The 20,726-nt window shown below is 38.4% G+C and overlaps 1 protein-coding gene across 6 annotated transcripts in view; it reads left to right on the top strand.

The window, feature by feature from the left end:
• Window positions 1-18,757, top strand: part of mprip (myosin phosphatase Rho interacting protein) — a 74,990-nt gene extending 56,233 nt beyond the window's left edge. Inside the window, exons 14-25 of one of the 6 annotated variants that reach the window (XM_062056335.1) lie at window positions 70-643; window positions 1,210-1,347; window positions 3,637-6,234; window positions 8,737-8,884; window positions 9,015-9,132; window positions 9,388-9,547; window positions 9,665-9,778; window positions 9,915-10,001; window positions 10,101-10,263; window positions 11,207-11,292; window positions 11,593-11,667; window positions 17,661-18,757. In XM_062056335.1, the coding sequence (XP_061912319.1) occupies window positions 70-643; window positions 1,210-1,347; window positions 3,637-6,234; window positions 8,737-8,884; window positions 9,015-9,132; window positions 9,388-9,547; window positions 9,665-9,778; window positions 9,915-10,001; window positions 10,101-10,263; window positions 11,207-11,292; window positions 11,593-11,625 (4,219 nt within the window). In that variant the 3' untranslated portion in view covers window positions 11,626-11,667; window positions 17,661-18,757. The other 5 variants (XM_062056337.1, XM_062056334.1, XM_062056338.1 and 2 more) reach the window with 5 other exon arrangements.
• The last annotated feature ends 1,969 nt before the right edge of the window (window positions 18,758-20,726 follow it).

Here is a 20,726-nt window from a genome sequence, read left to right as displayed (position 1 = left end):
TGCACATATTCACTAACACTACACTATTCACTAAGAACACTACATCTTTTTTGTCTTTTTGTACTTCAGCTCAACCGAGGACCAGGGTTCATTCTCTCCTTTGGAGGGTCTGATCAGACCAGATGTGACTCATGACTCATTATCCTCTGAAACCTCATCTGTAGAGAGAGAATCCACTCCGACTGTCATAAAGAGCCGAGCACGTGAACGTCGACGGGAAGGTCGATCAAAAACCTTTGACTGGGCAGAATTCAGACCCATTGCCCAAGCCCTGGCTCAGCAACGGGCACAGGAAGCAGAGAGCCTCCAGGCGGACCTCGGAGAGCTTGAGCGCAGTCGGAGGAGGGAGGAAAGACGGAAAAGGTATGAGTCTGCGACAAGCTCGTCGATAGAGCATTCGTCACTCAAAGACACTGCAAGACTGGAATCTGAAAGTGTCGATAGACTTGGACACCCAGGGCATGATTCATCAGGTCCTCAATTTCTGGAGAGACAGCAGAAAGTGGAGGAGGTAATTGAACAACATTGGCGACAGGTCGAGAAGACACCGATACGGGAAGAGCATAGGGTGCCCCTGTCCTTAACAAGTCCACCCAGAGAGACTGCAGAGCTCAACCAGCTGTTGGAAAATTACAAGCAAGGGGTAGGTCTACAATTCGTTAGCTGTCAAATAGTTTAAATATAAGTAAAAACAATATAATAATCTTGCTAGTTCATGCCAATTCCCCAATAATGTGTGGCCTTGCAAATTTGTTCAATGCACACAACATCCCTGCATATTTTGGGGAATCAGCTCATTTTCACCAATCACATTATCTTTAAGTGGCGTGCACGTCAATAGTTGAATCAAAACATATGTTTGTGTCTTGTGTAGATGAAGCAGGAACTGCAACTTGTAACAATATATGAACTATTTATTGCTTTAAAGGCACAAAAAGAAGGGCATAATTTTAAAATGTTGGCTAAAATGTGCTTACTGTTAAGTGTACTCCCGACTGTGCATGAGAATTATTAAACATAATGCAGACCTTGTAAAAACTTGACAAGGTCGTTGATGTTTTTAGAAATACCCTGCCTTACATTTTCAATAAAAAACAACCCTCATTTCCAGTTTACATTGACCTTGCATGAATGTTTTTGGTCTACCATCACCGGATTACTGGCAAGTCTTAAGTCACTCATCATATGTTTGGCCTTCTCCTTCACCAGATAGAGGACCTTAAAACACAGTTGGAAGCCTGTCACCAGCAGCTGCTTCATTCCAATAATCACAAGCAGGAGCTGGAACTGCAGCTGAGAACAGCTCTGGAAAGAGAGCAGGACATACGGGCAGGTTATATATCACCGGTGAGTTCTTACACCCTTGAATTAGAGTGTTACCTTTTGTATATGTTAAATGTTTTATTTTTTGTTTTGTAACATCCTTTGCATGTTTTTAATGTTTGAAAAACATTAAAACGAAAGGGGTACAACTGTATGTCTTTGCATGTGTTCATTGCATGTTTAAAACATTGAGATCTAATTATTTAATAAATTAATCTTCTCTCTGTCTCATTCTGTAGGTCTGTACTACCATGAAACTGAACCCAATAAGATAAATGTGCATTTAAATCACCTAATAATTCTAGTTTTTCAGTTGCTCGTACATTTCCCTCAAAACAGGAAAGATGATATAAAAAATATACTATACTATCAATATACTATTACCTAAACGTAATGGAAAAAATTAAAATCCATCCATCCATTTTTTACCGCTTGTCCCTCTCGGGGTCGCGGGGGTGGCTGGAGCCTATCCCAACTGCATTCGGCCGGGAAGCGGGGTACACTCTGAACAATTTGAAAAATTTTAATTTTAGAAAAAACAATTTACAAAATGTGTAAAAAACAGACTGCAGAAACTATTTCCATGAGAGGTAAGAGATCCTCCAGACTTTTATTTTGAAGTTACCTTAAGGAGCCAGTTGCATCCATACAATTGACTCGTTAAAATGTGTATGAATCTGTTTACTATTTATGTGCATGGATACAAAACTCTCATTGCCTTATTAACTTTATGCAGAGAAGACAGTTCTTTTAAACTGATATTGTCAATATTGGTCATGCAATGATGAACTTGTGTTTGTATTAGTTGAAGGTTTTTCCAGAGAGAGCCTCAGTAGTTAAGTGAATTACTTAATTATGGTCTGCTGCTACTGCGGTGGAATGTAGTTTAGAGAATATTTGCATTACTTTGTTGATGTTGTGTGACAGTATTTAGGAATGTATTTTTAGATATACTTTATAGAGATTTTGCGATCAGGGTTTAATGCTGTCGATTCTGATACTGATCATCCATGGGTGAGATCGGCCAATACCGATTGCATATAACAACTGTAAAAAAGTTACATTTGTTTATGGTGAGTGAGTGCTATTGACAGCTTAGCAATATGCACACAATATTTAAATTAGTTCCTTATTCTCTTAAATTTCATACAATTGTTTGAGCAAAACAATGGCAAAAGTACACAATAACTAAACAAAACAAAAAAAAACATCTACTGTAGTGTTTCTTTAAATCATTTGGTTATTGCCATCAAAGTTCTCGTTTCCAAGGACTAATATGACCAACATGACAAAAGAGTGATTTTGAAAAAAATGTAAAATCGATCATACTACTTCAGTTCAGTTTCAGTTTATTTCGAACATGCATACAATACAATGTAATGCATCACATATTTCCAGTTGTTTCATTACACCTTTGACTGACACCACCAATTTAAGCTGCTAAAGAGAGTATAAGCTGGTTTTAGGGCCACTGTTGGGTTAGTTTTTGGTATGGTAAGGGAGCAAAACAAACTATACAAACAATGCTTAACTTTTATATACTGTAAAAAAATATATCATAGTTTACAACATTTCTATACATTTGTAACATTTCTAATACAACTGGAAATAATCCATTAAGTCAGGGAGTTTTCAGTAATACAGCGGAATAGATGTGATGGCACTAGTAAACGGGCCATAGCACGAAATCTTAGTGTGAGCACAGGTCAGTGGGAGCCAGGAGATGGAGGGGCAATCGCACTCAAATCCAGGAAGGTCAAATGACCTATTGTGAGTACGCCCAAAATCAACAGAGCCTCAGCTGTTTGTTGCTTTATAGTGCACTCCCTATTGTCTCAATTTGCTCAAGGCCGGATTTTCAGCAATAAATTCTACCCAAGTGTTTAAATTATTAACAGTGAATTAATAAGCATATCCTTGGTAGCCACCTACAAAATAATTGCTTTGGTTCAAGACAATAATTTGGCCTAGAATACTGTAGCTAGACTCATGAAACATATTTAATCTTTTATTGAACCAGCCAACTAAAGTGAAACTAATATTGCATTACTTACCACATAAAGTAACGTTCAACTATTAAATAAGCATGCTCTTTTGTAACTAACACCTGCCATCAAATCTTTTCTTCTCTGCTTTAGTTAAAGTTATTCAAATCGATTGTGTTTTGAATTATTACATTATATATAATGTGAGATATTTGTTTTATAATACTAATAATAATGAAATGGAATAAGAGCAAATGAAATAATGAATAGTAAGGCTTTCTGTGTCCCCTACTGTGTGTTAACCAACTGTCTGGTCCCCTTTTCCAAGCTGGAACACCATTTGGGTCTGGAGGCTGATGTGACGCCCCAGATGAAGAGACCAGAACTGGTTAGTTCTCAAGCACAGAGTTTAACAAAGAAGTACCAGGAGACCAAAGAGCTCCTGAATCTGCAAGAGTTGAAAAAGCGCAATATGCAGGCACAGCTTGGCCTTTCACTTTCTCACCAACCCATTAAGGAACCTTATTTTTCTGAACCCCCAAAAACACCTATTTTGGAAGGCAATAACCCAGAACATGTCCAAACAATTAACCTTTTGCTTCAGGACAGTACAGAAGCAATTCAAGAACTCGATGACTTGATGACTGGCAAATCTCTTACTTTAAAGGAGCTGACAAAACTGTTAAAATCCCACACTTCCAATCAAGACGTATCAGAGAAACAACCTTATCACAAGCTTTTGGAGACCTGGAAATGTCAACAGGAGATAGAAAATGAAATGATTAAGAATAATTTGGCTAAGGCAGGTGAAAGCCTCCTGGAATATGAGTCTCGTCTTTTAAACATGGAGGATCTGGTGGGAAAGGTTCAGAAGCAACGCCTTAATAGCTCATATGGTCCCCTGTCAAAAATTGATAACCATTCAGAGAAAAAAGAGGAGACTATTGGAATGCTCGCTCAGAGGGTAGAGCTTTTAACAAGTGAAAATGGGGCATTGAAACAAAAATGTCAGGAGATCGTGAACCAACTGACTGAGGCGGACAGAGAAATAGACAGACTAAAAGCTGAGCTCATCAGCCATCAGGGTGGCAAACAGCATCATCTTGTTATGGAAGAAATGAAACGACTAAAGACTGATCTGGCTGAAAGCCAAGCTAATGCTATAGACAGGGAGTATTACAAGAGAGAGCTGAATGAGAAATCACTGAGGCTCCATGAAGCTCTGGTAACATTAGAGGAGATGGGCACCAGCCTTAAAGACACAGAGAAGAAGCTGCAGTTGAAAGAGGCCACATTGAAAGGTCTGGGATTCCAAGCAGACTATGAGGGTGAGGTTTTACACCTTGAGCAAGAGCATCTTAAGGACCTACTCAAAGTCTCACAAGAAAAGTTATTTGAAATGGAAGCAATCCTCCATACTACACAACAACACTGTATCGAACTTGAATCCAGGAACAGTGAACTGATAACACTGCACCAGAAATCAGAGGACGTCGGTAAAGGAAAACTGAGAGAAGCAGAAAATCAGATACTAATGCTACAAGAGAAGTTAGAAATAAGGACTAGCGTAGGTGAAAAGTCAATGGCTGTTGGTAAATGTGTTGAGGAGGGAGGCAAGCATGTTGATAAAGTTATTTTAAAGCAAGTAGTAGAGGATATTGAGATGAAGGCTGAGGCAACGAATCAGGTTTTAGACTTGTTATCAAAGGTAGATGTTGATGTAGAGAAATTGTTAAACAATTTAAAAAGCACTTTAAGTGTAAGCAGGTTACTTACCTCTCCAAAAGAAGGGGTCTTCTGTGTAAGTCAAAAAGACACTGTTCTCGTTTTAGAGGCAGAATTCTTGAGACAATTTGTAAATACCACTGAAATGAAACTGGAAGCATGCAAACTTGGTTATACTCCCAGTTTGGCACAAGAAATGGCATTTAAGAGTTTGATGCTCCTTGAAAGTCAAATTTATGCAAATGCCGAAGCTGAGAGAGAAAGAATGACAGAGGCAGATTTGACATCTATGTACAGCTGGCTTGATAATGAAACAAACACCCTTATTCTTAAAGAGTTGACAAAAACAATGGAGGCAAGAGCATTGCTTTTGACAAAAATTGCATCAAGGGTCAAGTTGGCTAAAGATGACAATCTTCTGTCATTAGCTCTAGAGAGCTTTACATCTGGTCTAGAACAAAAGCAGCCGTCGGAGTATTTGCTTGATGCTCTTAAAGATGCTTGTTTGTTATATGCGATTATTAGGCTGCCATTTCTGCATGAAAAACAGCCGATAAGAAAGCAGACCCAAGTTCAAACTGATAGCTTTGAGTGTGCCAATTGCCCTAAATTGAGAGATGCTGCCAAAGATCTGAAGACTAAAATAGCAGAGCTCCATAATCAACTGTCTGAGGTATCTATGAAAACCAACCTGGCGCCACATATGGAAGGAGTGCCTATAGACTCAACTGATAAAACCTTTGAACTTAATTCCATAATAGCCAGGCTTGAGAAAGAGCTTCATGAGGTCAAAGAGAGCTATGAACAGGAAGCTGACAAACTGCGTCAGGAAATTGCTCAAGCCAGTGAAACACTTTGCATCCATTCAGAAGAAAATGTCAAAGAGGTTAATTTACTGACAAACTGCATGGAGGACCTCAAGAAGACACACCGATTGGAACAAATGAACCTGACTGAGACGTTTGACAGAGAAATGGAGGAGCTGAGGAACATGATGACTTTTTCAAACCGAAACAAGACTTCTACAGCTGAGGACAGTCAGTCCCATGGCACCCTGGACCAGACATCCCATCTCAAAGAGCGCATCCAAGCACTGCTGACACAAGTTTCAGTTATGACTGAAGAGATGAGGCGTCGTGAAGAGCAGGGCGACATAACCACGCTACGGCTGAAATACGAGAAAGACCTGGACAATTTAAAGGTGGAGGCGTTCGTTGTCCTTGCCGTCCGCCATCTGTAATGCCTTGTGTTCCTTTGTGGCGTTCCCAGATCCACTTCCTCTTCCAATCCTTACTTGCCCTTCTTGCCCACCCATAATGTGCATCCTTTGCTCCTTGTTCTGTTAATCACTTTCCATCTGTGTTGCATGAATTCTAACATCCATTTAAGTTTATTCTGTCTTTAACACCACAGTAAGTGTACTGTAAAACTATTTCTGTACTCATGTGGCATAGAATTTACCAGTTGTTATTCCTTTCCATTGGCAGTTTAAGCTGCATATTACCCAACTCTTTGACTTAATTATGGCATGTTAAAAGTAAAGAGATTTCCCTTATTTTGACTTTCATTGGTCAGCTACATTTCCCATCTCCTAATTGCAGTCAATTTCAGTATTAAAAACTATAGAAAAGATCAAAGGACAGGCTACATGATAAACAGAATAATTTAATCGGTTGTCATGGATATACTGCATGTTTGTTGCCCAAAACAAGGAGGTTAAATGCATAAAACAATGTACACGTATGTACAATGTAATATGGTTAATCAAGCTCGTAAGACTATTTTTCTACGATACTATTACATTGTGGATCTCCCTCCAAGGAACCAAACAGCTACTGTGCGCCCAGGCACCCGCCATCAGTGTGTGAATGTGTGTGTGTATGGGTGAATGTGGAAATAGTGTCAAAGCGCTTTGAGTTCCTTAAAAAGGTAGAAAAGCGCTATACAAGTACAACCCATTTACCATTTACCATATGTAAACATAAACAAAGGAAAGTTGCTTCGATTGCCATTAGGTATTATTTTAGTTTTTAAGTTTCAAAAATTAACACCTAAAAACAAGTGTTGTTCTTTTATAAGAATAATGGCTTTAAAAAACATTATTTTTAACGTTCCATTCATTGTATTTTAGCATTTAGCCAAAAATATTTAATATTTTAAAAATTTCTACTGTATATCATATTCAGTCTTAATACGCTTTTCTGTTTCGGTCAACTTTCATTGGTTTGATGTCGAAAGAAGAAGAGAGAAGAATAAGTCTCTTGCCGTTATTTGTCTGCTAGTGGGCACTGAACAGCTACAATGTACGTTAGTTTAGGGTTTTTAAAGTCCAACCTTGTGCCTTGTAGTAGTCCACCGGTTTTAATTTTCAATTGTGTTTTCTATCATATTCTACTTGCAAATGCCATCTCATTAGGGTGACTCCCATGATGTGTCAGTTGACACATGCCATCTGTTGAAATGTAATTGATTCAAATATTTAGGTTTTTTCTATCATTTTCTTTGTTGCTTGTGTAGCCTGTCATAAGTCGCTAAATCATTTTAAGAGGTTGTTTACTGATTGAGCAGAATTACATTAGACTGGCATAGAACCCTAATTATTCCCTATTTGATGCCAATAATGTTAAGTCACTGTAAGAAGTACCGTAGTTCTTAGTTGTTCTAATACATTTGATTGTTACATGGTAATAATTAAAAAGTAACTAAATCTTTTCAACATACTCAAGCAAATCATTTTTCACAATATCCATTAGAATATAACCAGATCATTTGAGATTGACTTGAACTTTTACATTAAAATTTGAGCAATTCCGCTTATAACTTCGCTGTCTTGTGAGTTCATGCCTACGACATGACCTAGAATGTATTTATTTACACTATACAGAGCCCTGACATACTTCTAAATAAAGCCATTGCAGGGGCTGATGTCAAATCAGGAAGTTTACGTTAGTTATCGGGGAGGATTTTCAGCTTCTCACAGTAGGTTCCTGAAGCTGAGCTCCCGGGAGATTTTATCCCTGTGAAAACAGACTGGTCCGCCATTTCCCCTCTGTTGCTGTAGTTGGATTGAGACATAGAGAATGGACGCGAGCCGGTGTGCAGCCACCGACTGAGCTCACAGATTAGCGTCAGTGAATTGGAGGACGGAAGCGGCGCATGTGTTTGGTTGGGCTTGTGGAAACGTGTTCTGTGTCTCTTTACTTGCAGTGCAGTAACTGTCAGTATGTGAATGAGGATTAGTCTAGAGGAGGCAACCCAAAAGTGCTGGCTCATTTTTAAATGTGTGGGATCATAAAACTGATGATAGATGAGGATTTTGTTTTAACTCAGCTTTCCATCAGAAGTATTGCACCAGAGCCAGATTTACTTTATTTTTTATTGAGTTGGAATAATCACTTACACATTTACAGTACATCATGCAATGCATACAAACATGACTGTTAAACCCTTCACATGTATGCATTTCTTCATTGTACTGTGTATCCTGTCATTCTTCCTAACCCTTTTGTACTCACACAGACTCAACCTGCTCGTGGCTAACATGCAGGACCTTGCAAGTTCTTTGCTGGCTAATACATTGACCGTCTGCCTAGTTACATGTGGGCCGAGAGGTTTTTCCTGCTCGGCTCACATGATCAAGAGAGCGGTTGGTCCTTTTCTAGCTGAGTTGTACACTCACTGTGCTATTATTTTACCGTCACAGGCGACATGTGAGAGGGGCTTTTCTGCAATGGAAGAGTCTCATCAGAAGGTGATAGATGAGCTGCAGAGAAAACACCAGAGAGAGCTAGAGAACCTGCATGAGGAAAAAGAAAGACTGCTGGCTGAGGAGACTGCAGCCACTATCGCTGGTAAGTCAATAACAAAACGGTTGAGTAGTCGATTGGAGTTATGTCATAGTGGTATTCTAGTTAAACATTTTATCTTATTTCATCCCAAAGACTAAAAATTACTAATTGAAAATGTTTGTGTTCATCTTAGCGATTGAGGCAATGAAAAACGCCCACCGGTCAGAGCTTGAGAAGGAGCTGGACAAGGCTCGTAAGACCAACAGCAACACAGAGAATGCAGACTTGGATGAAATCCACAGACAGCATGAGTAGGTTTCTTGCAACTAGACAAAAATATATAATATAGAAGTATACATTAATTTGTAGTCGTCATCACATCAGTTTGACTCGGATCCTGTTTTTTGTTTGTATAACTTGAGATCTTGCCTCAGTATTGATAAAGCTATGATATTTTTTCTTATAGATTAATGTCCAAATCTCCAAACCACAACCTTAAGTTTTAACTTTATTTGAACTTTATCTGAATGACTCCTCTCTTAGTGTGAATTTGTGCCGTGTTTTAGGGAGGAACTGTGTTCGTTCCAGCGGGAAATCGAGGTGTTATCAGAGCAGTATTCCCAGAAGTGCCTGGAAAACGCCCACCTGGCCCAGGCCCTGGAGGCCGAGAGGCAGGCCCTCAGGCAGTGTCAGAGAGAAAACCAGGAGCTAAATGCTCACAACCAGGTGCAGATACCAACACAATAGTACAGTAAACGTTGTCTCTCACAAATATTTACTGTGGGACATGGTATGAGCTACTCAGTTTGACTGGTCTGAGCTTGTTCTGTGTGGTGCCTTTAGGAACTTAACAATCGTCTGGCAGCAGAAATCACCAAGATGCGTTCAATGACATCTGAGGATGGAATGGGAGACACAAACACTACAATACAGGGAAAAGAGCTCTACGAGTTGGAAGTATGGTTCAAAGGATTTTCATCTTCAGCCAAGTGATAGAACCAATTTTTATTTATGATATACTGTACTAAGTCTGTCCTAATTGTTAATGTGATGTACGTATTTGTCATCATGCTAATCTTCTGCTTGTTTCAAGGTTATGCTGAGGGTGAAGGAGTCCGAGGTCCAATACTTAAAGCAGGAAATTAACTCCTTAAAAGATGAACTCCAAGCTGCGCAAAGAGTATGTTTACCCTGTCCCCTTTGTTAGATCAATATGTCTCAGGTGACACACATGACAGTAACTGACCTTTCCTTTAAATGCCTAACAATGTCATTTCAGGACAAGAAATATGCAACAGATAAGTACAAGGACATCTACACAGAAATGAGTATCGTCAAGGCCAAAGCAGAGCGGGACCTTGGCCGACTCAGAGACCAGCTACAGCTGGCTCATGAAGCACTCGGCGAACCATCACTGGAGGAAGTGGACAGAGGAGGATATGGTAGAGAAAAATATTCTGCAATATTCAGGTTACCTCATGCCACAAAAAACATCTGATTGTGCTAATTAGTACATGAGACAATGTTTGAACATTACAAACAAAACATCATAGGACAAATGATTAATGTTTTAGATCAGGGGTCCCAAAATTACAGTCCGGCCCGCCGGCGCTTTTTTAAAAAAATACATGTTTTTAATATGTCCTGCCCAGTCGCTCAGGCAAATCATATTGTTGATGTAGATGCCCATATCTGCTTTACAGATGTACTTAAGAAAAGAGAAGTGTGGGATACTTCTCTTGTTGCCCTATTGTAGCCTGCTCAGTGACCTTGTGGTTAGAGTGTCCTCCCTGAGATCGGTAGGTCGTGAGTTCAAACCTTGGCCGAGTAATACCAAGGACTACCTCCCTGTTTTGCACTCAGCATCAAGAGTTGGAATTTTGGAAATCACCAAAATTATTCCTGAGCGCGGCCACCGCTGCTGCTCACTGCTCCCCTCACCTCCCAGGGGGTGGAACAAGGGGATGGGTCAAATGCAGAGGTTCATTTCACCATACTAAGTGTGTGTGTGACTATCAGTGGTACTTTAACTTAAACTTTATTTGTATTTAACTTTATAACATGTTTGGATATTTTTTAGTGTTTGGCGCACCCAGACCAGAGCAAGAGGGGATATAAAGAAGGGGGGAGGAAGAAAACAGAGACAGAATATGTAGGGACAAGGGGGTGGGGGGGACAAGACAACAAAATAAAATATGAATATATACACACACACAAACATACTGTATATACACAAATAGGTTGCCCGACCAAAATTATTTTAACCCAATGTGGCCCCCGAGTCAAAAAGTGTGGGGACCCCTGCCTTCGATTGACCACACCCAAGTCACATATATTGTCAACCTTTCTTTTTTTATGTCGCATTTTTAAAATGTTCTCTTCCAGATATAATGAAGTCCAAAAGCAACCCTGACATCCTTAAGATGGCAGCTGCGGCGGCCAAACGGTCAGAACGCACCATGAGGTCAAAGGTGGGTTACCTTATGCTGAAATCTCATCTCAGAATCGTGTTGTGTCAGAATTTCTTATAAAAGTGCATCACTTTTTGTTTTGTACAGTAAACCTCAAAATGAATTGCAGTGGGTGACTCAGGTCACATAGCAGCCAGAAAAAAAATTGTAGTGCTCTAGCGCCATCTACTGGCCAGATGCAGGATTCGCTGTGCAAGTCTGCTGAGCTGCTCTTTGTTTTTCCCACTTGTAAATCCATGAAAAGTGTGGTGCCAAGTTAACTCCAAACGTGCTGGTCTGTTTTTCCCCTTGTGTCCCCAGTCTGTGAGTCGTGACATGCCCTGGGACAGTTAGGGTTGCTGAGGAAGTGTAGGCCTCCCTCCCCTCTCCTTTTAGGTACGACGCGTGTTCAAGCACATCCACTTGTCCACCGCCTCTAAAGCACCTGACAAATCTGAGTCACCCATTCACATTCCAATGCTAAAATAATCACTGCACACATGCATGGTGGTGAGGAACAGAGTTGTGGAGAACTGTTTGTCTGTGATGATGATGATAATGATGAACCTTTCTGTCATGTCACATTGTCAGTATTGTGTGAAAGACTTGTTTTCAGTGGCACTATAGGACCTCAAACTAAAAAGACAAACATTTGATTTATCCGTCCTTGTTTTATTCACGTGCATCATTTCAACATTTGCTGCTCCATTCTTGCCCAGTGCAAGTGTGTGTGTTAATGTTGTTTATAAGGAAGAATAGTTTTTACTTGATCGCAACATAACCCCCCATTAATAGTTAACCCTAATAGTAGTTAGGACAATCTCAAAAGAGAATGCTACAATGTGGAACAATGTGAGCGCACAGTGGTGTGTGCTGTGTACCTAATAAACAAGAAACTACATTTCTCCTTCGTTACCAGTTGTTTAACAACTGCTTTTTTTCCACAGAATGTAGGATCCCCATGTTATATGCAAAGTTACTTTATTCTATAGAGCAGTGTTTTCTCACCTTTATCGAACTAAGGCAAATATTTTACATGACAAAAATCTCACGGTTTACTGTATCTTGTTATGAATGAACAAGTAGGTGCAAATACTCTACAGGTTATTTATGCATCTTCTGCCATCTAGCGAATGAACGGGTCATTGTTCTGTCTGACACTGACATCGATAGATGAACAAAAGTATGTTATTTGTTGTAAATAAATATTTTTTCAGTATGAATGATGTCCCGGTCTAGGCTTTATGCTGACGGTTCCAATACCGATCATCCATGAGTGAGATCCCATGATACCGATCATCCATGAGTGAGATCCCATGATACCGATCACATAAATTAGCTGTACATTTTTATTGTTTTTATGGTGCTGTTGACAGTTTACCAATATCAATACAATATTTACTGTAGTTTCTTATTCTCAATCACGTACAACTGTTTGAGCAGCAGTTGATAGTGCACAAAAACTGCTATCTACCTATCATTTAAACCAGTGGTTCTTAACCTGGGTTGGATCGAACCCTAGGGGTTCGGCGGAGCCTCCGCCACGGAGGTAAAGACATATCCAACTTATCGTGTAAATAAAAACTTCTCCCTATCAGCGTATTATGGATACCCCCCAAACAATGTTCCCTCTAATTTTCCATCTGATTTGCAGGTTGTTTGATTGATCGATTGAAACTTTTACTAGCAGATTGCAAAGGAAGAGAATACACAATACAGTTTACACAGTACAGTACATATTCCGTACAATTGACCACTAAATGGTAACACCCGAATAAGTTTTTCAACTTGTTTAAGTCGGGGTCCACGTTAATCAATTAATGGTAATGTGTGTAAGGTGTGTAATTTGTTGTGAGTTCATGCACTGTGTTGGTTTTGTTCTTTGAACAAGGTGATGTTCATTTTGTGCACCAGTAAAAAAACATAACTTTTTCTTGAATTTGAAAAAAAAAAAAAAAAAAAAATTTTCACTAAAGAAGGGTTCGGTGAATGCACATATGAAATTGGTGGGGTTCGGTACCTCCAACAAGGTTAAGAACCACTGATTTAAACCCTTTGGTTTTTGCCTTCAGCGTTAGCCAGAAAAGATCGACATTTGTGATCAGCATTAAAAAGTATTATTTGCCAATGGTCAATCACATACTTTTTACAAAAATTGGCTGATACTGATTGGTGGCGGATCGATTTGCACATCCCTGATTTTCGGGCCATTTTAGTGAAACTCAATATTTTCACACCAAATGATCAAATGATGTGCCGCAACACAGTAGTTGTAAAACATTGCTTTAGACCAACCAGTCTATTAGAACTGAGTTGAAAAATAACAATTATTTCAAATAGTTACCCATAAAAAACAAATATGCATCAACATGTTCTTACAATTATGCATTGAGCAAAACTGAACGGATAAGCTTCAGTAGCGCGCTTGTACTGTTTTGCTTTGGTTGCATTTTCCAGCAGGTGCATTTGTTGCTGCGTCTGAATTTAAATGCTTGTGTCGTACGCTTCAATATGTCTACAGTGGAACCTTGATTTACGAACTTAATTAGTTCTTGAAATGGGTTTGTAAATAGAAAAGTTCATATGTTGAAGCAAATGTTTTCATTAGAAACAATGTAAACATGAATAATGGGTTCTAGCCTCAACAAAAGTAAATATTTTAGTAAAAGTTTGTACACTTTGAACTAGGGTTGTACGGTATACCGGTATTAGTATAGTACCGCAATACTAATGAATCATATTCGGTACTGTACCGCCTCTGAAAAGTACCTGTCGTTTAAGAATTTTGGTTTTCAGTCAAAGAAAGGGGTAGGAGAAGCAGTGTCGACAACACTGTGGATACTTCCTGAATGTTTCAAACCACACATTGCTTGTCCATTGCTTTCTTTGGACTCCCATTGAGCTAGCAAAACTATAAAAATGCTGTAAAAAAGGCTAAAAAAATAAAAATAAAACACTTAAAAAGCACACAAACTAGCAATTAGCACAGTCACCGACGACTGCACTGCTTTGCTAACAAAGATCGATAAGCTCGCTCAAAATGAAGGGGCTGCAGGCTCACAATGGGTGGATGAAGTGTTCATACGCTGAGACAAGGTTTGTACAACAAAATATTTGTATTCAGTCTGTGGTTCGTAAAAAGAGTTTGTAAATCGAGCTTCCGCTTTACTGTGTAGACAGTGTACTAAGTGTGCAAATTCTGACCGTGTAGTGCTGTCCCAAATCGATCGACATTATCGCCAACATTTGGATCACTCAATCCAGTATCTTGGTTTGGAAAAACAAGGCGCCCTGTGTGTGCGAGTGTGTGTAAGCATGTATGTGTTTAAAACTGAACCTCACTTGCAATGTTTCTTGCTGTTGTCAACCCCATCACACTGTACAGTGATTAATGGAAGTAGTTTTCACACTAGTACAAGGGTGTCATACTCATTTTCATCCTGAGCCACATTGCAGTCGCAGAAGTCCTCAAGAGGGCCGCTTCATGATATTAATGAGTCCTTCCAGGGTTTTTCAAAATTATGATCGCGCCATGTTGCGCAAATTCAACTAATCCCCGCAAATTATGCGCAACCTGGCAATTTTTCCCAATCCCTGCAATTTACCTGCACTTTTTGCGGCAGTCGAATTTGTTACAGCAGCACTTAAACGCAACGCAACTGTCCAACCAATCAAATGTATCTCAGGGGCCGTTTTGTAGCAACTTTTTGAAAATGCTGCAGCGAAATCAGGCATTTTAGGTCAACAATCATAGAAAAGCCAGCAACCATCGCAAAAAAGCCTGAAAAACCTGAAAGGACTGATTATCACACAATTGCCCCTTCATTTGATTATTATCATTGTTTACCAACAAACTGAGCAAAAGTAAAGCGCTTTGAGTCACTAGAGAAAAGCGCTGTATAAATATAAGTCACTTCACAATTCACTTAAGTGACAAGCAGATATTTTAGTTGTGTAGAATTGAATTTTAAAAGGGTTTTAAAGATAAAACAAATCTTGTCTTATCAAATAGTATTGATTTAAGAACTGCATTTGCATGCATTACTTTTTTTCTGTCAAAATTGAAATGTATTGAAATTAATTTTCCAGGCTTTTGCAGACCACATAAAATTATGTGCCGGGCCAGATGTGCCTCTCAGGCCTTGAGTTTGACGCCTGTGTTTTAGGAAATAAAAGGATTAGTGTACAAAAGATGGGTTTTTTTCAGTTATTTTAACAAACCTTAGGTACACAAATGTGAAAAATAAGTTAACCACCGCTACGCTCAGGCATAACTTTGATGATCATTAACTTAATGGAGCGGGAGATATGAGAACAAGCTAAATATTTGTGCATCTTGATAAACTGTTATTCTAGAATGTGCTGCAGGTCACGCAAAAATGAGCTGTAAGTTGCACTGCGTACACCATTAAGAACGCAAAACAGCGTGCATGGCAATGCTGAAGTCTTACTGCTTCTAAAGCAAGTCCTAGGGTCCCATCTATAAACCTACGTGGATTTCTGACTTAAAGTCTTTATACACCAGAAAATCAACCTGCTGACGCACAAATATAGTCAGACTTATTCTGAATATTCAGACTAAAACCTGGCTTACGCACATATTGACACATTGAAGTAGAAGTGTGAGCAGGTAACCCCCACCTCAGGTCACACCCTCCCCATGCCTCGACTTTACCATACAAGTTTATTGCAAAGTGACTAATGAATGTGGCGTTTCACAGACAGACTTTGGAGAGGTGGAGTCACAGCGTCCTTTGCCTCGTTGTGGCCAAATATTAAAAATTAAAAAAAGTGGTCCGATATCAAATAACACCTTTTCATTTTTAGTGAGCATGTTTTTAGGGTTTTTACCATTTTAAATTAAAATAAGTGTAGTAAAACCTGTATAAAAGTGGCTGTCCTCAAAGTCAAAACACTATTGAAGTTACACCACAGATGAATTGCTGTATATTCATCAAAATTATCGCTGACATTAACATCCTTGACAGTACAGCGGAAAAAAACGCTATTACACTCATACATGATGGTATTTATGTTACTATTTGGAACTGCTTCCACGGCTATCTATTTACCACTCATTCATGAGTACATACAGTATATTTTATTTGAATGATTTCCAACCGTGATATACAATCTGTTCAGTTCAAAAAGAGCCTGAGGGTCAATGCATTGATTTGGAATTTAACAACAAACATGAGAAAATAAATGTTACCATTTTTTATTTTTTTTTAATAAACTTTTATTTGCTTCCATTGCCAAAAAACATTTCTAACATACTTCAAGGCAGGGGTTCTTTTTAAACCTCGGGGCCCAACTTTTCCACTAAAGAGGGGCCCGTGGGCCCACTTAAATATTAACACAGAATTATCATTTTACCTTTGATTATAATCTTATTCAATAATTATATCTAACCTACTTACAGTTTAAAATCTTGTCAAATGATATGAAAGCATGTGTTAATAACAGAGATTATTTATTTAACACATAAACCTTCGGCTGATTAGAAAGTGGTAAGTGCTAACCGAATATACTGCATAAGAAGGAACTCCTAATTTTACATACACTTGTGTTCTAAATCAAACTAAAAACCAAACAAACTGAAGTAAATCAATAACAATAATCATTTTAAATGTTTCTTAACCAAACTGTCAATAAAATTTAAGTGCAAATGAAGCTTCACCTATGAAGTCATAATTTTTGGGCTTAAGAAACTTGTCAATGACTTAAGATCTAGGTATCTTCTGTTTGTTTTAGATCGTCATTAATGCCACAAGTGATAGAAAAGTGTATTGCAACTGAGTACTACTTCGGCCCATACGGACCACAGCTTAGAAACTGATATTTTTTGACGGCCCAACAATGGGGCCCGGCCCTATGGTTAAACACTGCTGTAGGGCATCACTTCACCATTCAACCTGTTGCCAGGTTGTTTTTATGGATCACATACTTTGCTTGGAAAGCAACATACGCAACTTTTCGACACTGATTTGTGCGTACGCCAGCTTTACGTATGAACTGATGTCCAGTTGTGCAAATTCATAACTGTACAACCTTAGGCAAGTTTAACTTAGAGGTCACCTTGTCCATGACAGATAAATGTATTGTCACACAGTTTGCTCGAATGTATGCATGTACAATAGGTAGGAACAAGGATGAAGAACTTCAAAAGACTCATAGTTAACAGGAAAGACCGATCACTTTCAAATTATTCTTGGTTTGACGATCATTCCCCACCATGTTAGACACCCCACTGGGAATAAAACATTTCATGTATTTCCAATGTCTTCCCTGTTTGTATGTATGCATGATTTCAAATGATTTGACGGCTTGCTATAACAATAATATATATGTAATGGATATTAATATCAACTTTCTTTGTTTACCCTTAGAGTCTCAAGGAAGGACTGACACCTGAGCAAAGACTCCACCTCTTTGAAAATAAAGACACTAAGGAGTTCTGAATGTGTACAATCCTCCTGCCTGCATGTTAGAAGAGGCCACTATTTTAGCTCTGTAATGACTTATTTAGTAACACTACACACTGGTCATAAAACAAAACATTTATCATTCAATGAAACATGATATGAAGTTCAAATGTCATGTTTAGAATTTGCATTCCATGCACTTCAGTTAACTGTGACATTTTTTTTTTTTAATGTTTTGCTGCCGTTGTCTTACTGGTAATATATATTTTTTTTTTTTTAATTGAGCATCTGTCACGCGTACACTAAAACTATGAGTGTGTAAGCTACTGTTTTAACTCCTAGACTGTTGCGAGCCAAGGATGTGATGTCTTGACGACAAAACTATATTTACTGCAAATAATACACGCATAAAACTTAGGAAGGAGTCTGGGCTTCAAAGGCTGCATGTGAAACACTCATTCTACGACAGTTGGTAGTGAGAAGAAACGTGCACAATCGCGTTATCAAACAACAATCGACCATGTTGCTGCATTGCCTCACTTAAGAGTAACATCATAGATGTTCTCTGCCATTCTTGGATTGGTCCCCGCAAAAGACGGCAGCTGAATGCACATGGATAAGGTTCTCTGACTATAATTTAAATATATATTAAATTTATATAGGGTTTTTTTGCCACTGCAATCATTGTTCCAGCTGTATAGAGGGATTGGTTGTGTTTGTAGTCTGTATTTATTTAAACGGTTGGGATTTTTTTTTTTTTTCACATTCCCATTCCTCTGTACTCTTATAGTGTAAATATAAACCAAATACACATATTCACCAACTGATTACAAGTTTATTAGCAATAAATATTTTTGCACCCTTTATGGCCGTGTTGTTGCTTTTTGATGTCCATCCTTTTAAACAGTTGAAACATTTAATTTAGCATTTATTGTGTTGCTTCTTTGTCTAATGACGCATTTAATACAACATGTATCACTGTGAATAGTAAGGATGTTCCGATCAGGTTTTTACCTTTTACCTGATAGAATATTTCCTAACCTTGGGGCAAAATGAAATGTACATGAAATCTCACCTCATGTGCAGTACAAATGCTAAAGAACGTAACAATGATTGCACAATATGTCTTTATCTTTGCAAATACAGATTGTATCTCATTTAGGTTCCGGAGGAAGACGCACCAGGAATGAGTTGGCAGATGTGTGTGTATGTGTTCAACACACACCCCAAGTTAACTTTCGGTTTCGATCTCCACCAAGGCGGGTCTGCAAGTTGGACAAAAGAGCGCGACCAAATGAGAGATTTCTCTGGACTTGAGACGGTTACGTTGGCTCCAGCGCTGGTATTGATATCATTTGTACTTTTTCACCAAGTACCACCTCAGAAAACACTTGGCTCTCAAAGTACCACCATGACCAACATTAAAATACAGTAGCGTAGTAGGCCTTAGTATTCATTTAAAACGAGGCAGAGGTTTTGTTTTTCCAAGTATATATTATATTGCCACTGTAAAATTGCAAAACAGTTTGAACACTAATTACACTTGTGTTTGAATATAGGACAATAAACAGCCTTAGAACTATAGGATATGGGTGGACTCTTCCCTCCTGTCAGAGGGTCCTATAACCCAGTGGTTCTCAACCTTTTTTCAATGATGTGAAATTTTTTTTAATTCAAGTACCCCCTAATCATAGCAAAACATTTTTGGTTGAAAAAAAGAGATAAATAAGTCAAATACAGCACTATGTCATCAGTTTCTTATTCATTAAATTGTATAACAGTGCAAAATATTGCTCATTTGTAGTGGTCTTTCTTGAACTATTTGGAAAAAAAGATATAAAAATAACTAAAAACTTGTTAAAAAATAAACAAGTGATTCAATTATAAATAAAGATTTCTACACATAGAAGTAATCATCAACTTAAAGTGCCCTCTTTGGGGATTGTAATAGAGATCCATCTGAATTCATGAACTTAATTCTAAACATTTCTTCACAAAAAAATAAATCTTTAACATCAATATTTATGGAACATGTCCACAAAAAATCTAGCTGTCAACACTGAATATTGCATTGTTGCATTGTAATGAATGGAATAGCCTACTTGATTTGATGTTCAGTTTATGAACTTACATTCATATTTTGTTGAAGTATTATTCAATAAATATATTTATAAAGGATTTTTAGAATATTTTTTAAAAATCTCACGTACCCCTTGGCATACCTTCAAGTACCCCCAGGGGTACGCGTACCCCCATTTGAAAACCACTGCTATAACCGATCAATGAGGGAGACTGGCAAATACCGATCACATGTATTAAATGTGAATTTTTTAAAATATATTTACGGTGAGTGCTATTGACAGTTTAACAATACCAACACAATATTTAAACTAGTTCCTTAGTGTCTTCCTCGGTGTGTAACATGTTCAGCATCGTCCACCAGTGATAACGTTACCTTATAGTAGAATCTGAGCCGAGGATGTCGTTGTGGCTCATGCAGCTCTTTGAGACACTCGTGATTAAAGGCTGTATAAACAATCTTTGGTTGATGATTAATTGATAAAATACAGAGAAATGCCGTAATGAAGGTGATTGTTATTAGTTTACGGGAGCGACTCCACGCTGTAAATTAACACATAATTAGGTGCTTGTCAGCCAAGGGACTAAAAATTAAGGCAGTGTCACCCAGAGGATTTTGGTTTGTGATCAGCAATCAAATGCATTAATTGGCCGATACGGCCAACCGATTGACACATCCCTAGTAAGTAGCAAATACACTTGTAAAGAACATAATGTCATGGCTGTCCAGAGTTTCCAATAATTTCTACAACTCTTGTTTTTTTGTGATAGAGTGATTGGAACACACACTTGTTGGTCACAAAAAACATTCATGAAGTTTAGTTCTTTTATGAATTTATTATGGGTCTACTGAAAATGTGACCAAATCTGCTGGGTCAAAAGTATGCAATGCTAATATTTGCTTACATGTCCCTTGGCAAGTTTCACTGCAATAAGGCGCTTTTGGTGGCC

The sequence above is a fragment of the Entelurus aequoreus genome, linkage group LG08 (assembly GCF_033978785.1).
Source record: "Entelurus aequoreus isolate RoL-2023_Sb linkage group LG08, RoL_Eaeq_v1.1, whole genome shotgun sequence".
Classification (NCBI taxonomy): domain Eukaryota; kingdom Metazoa; phylum Chordata; class Actinopteri; order Syngnathiformes; family Syngnathidae; genus Entelurus; species Entelurus aequoreus.
This window is presented reverse-complemented; position numbering and strand designations above follow the sequence as displayed.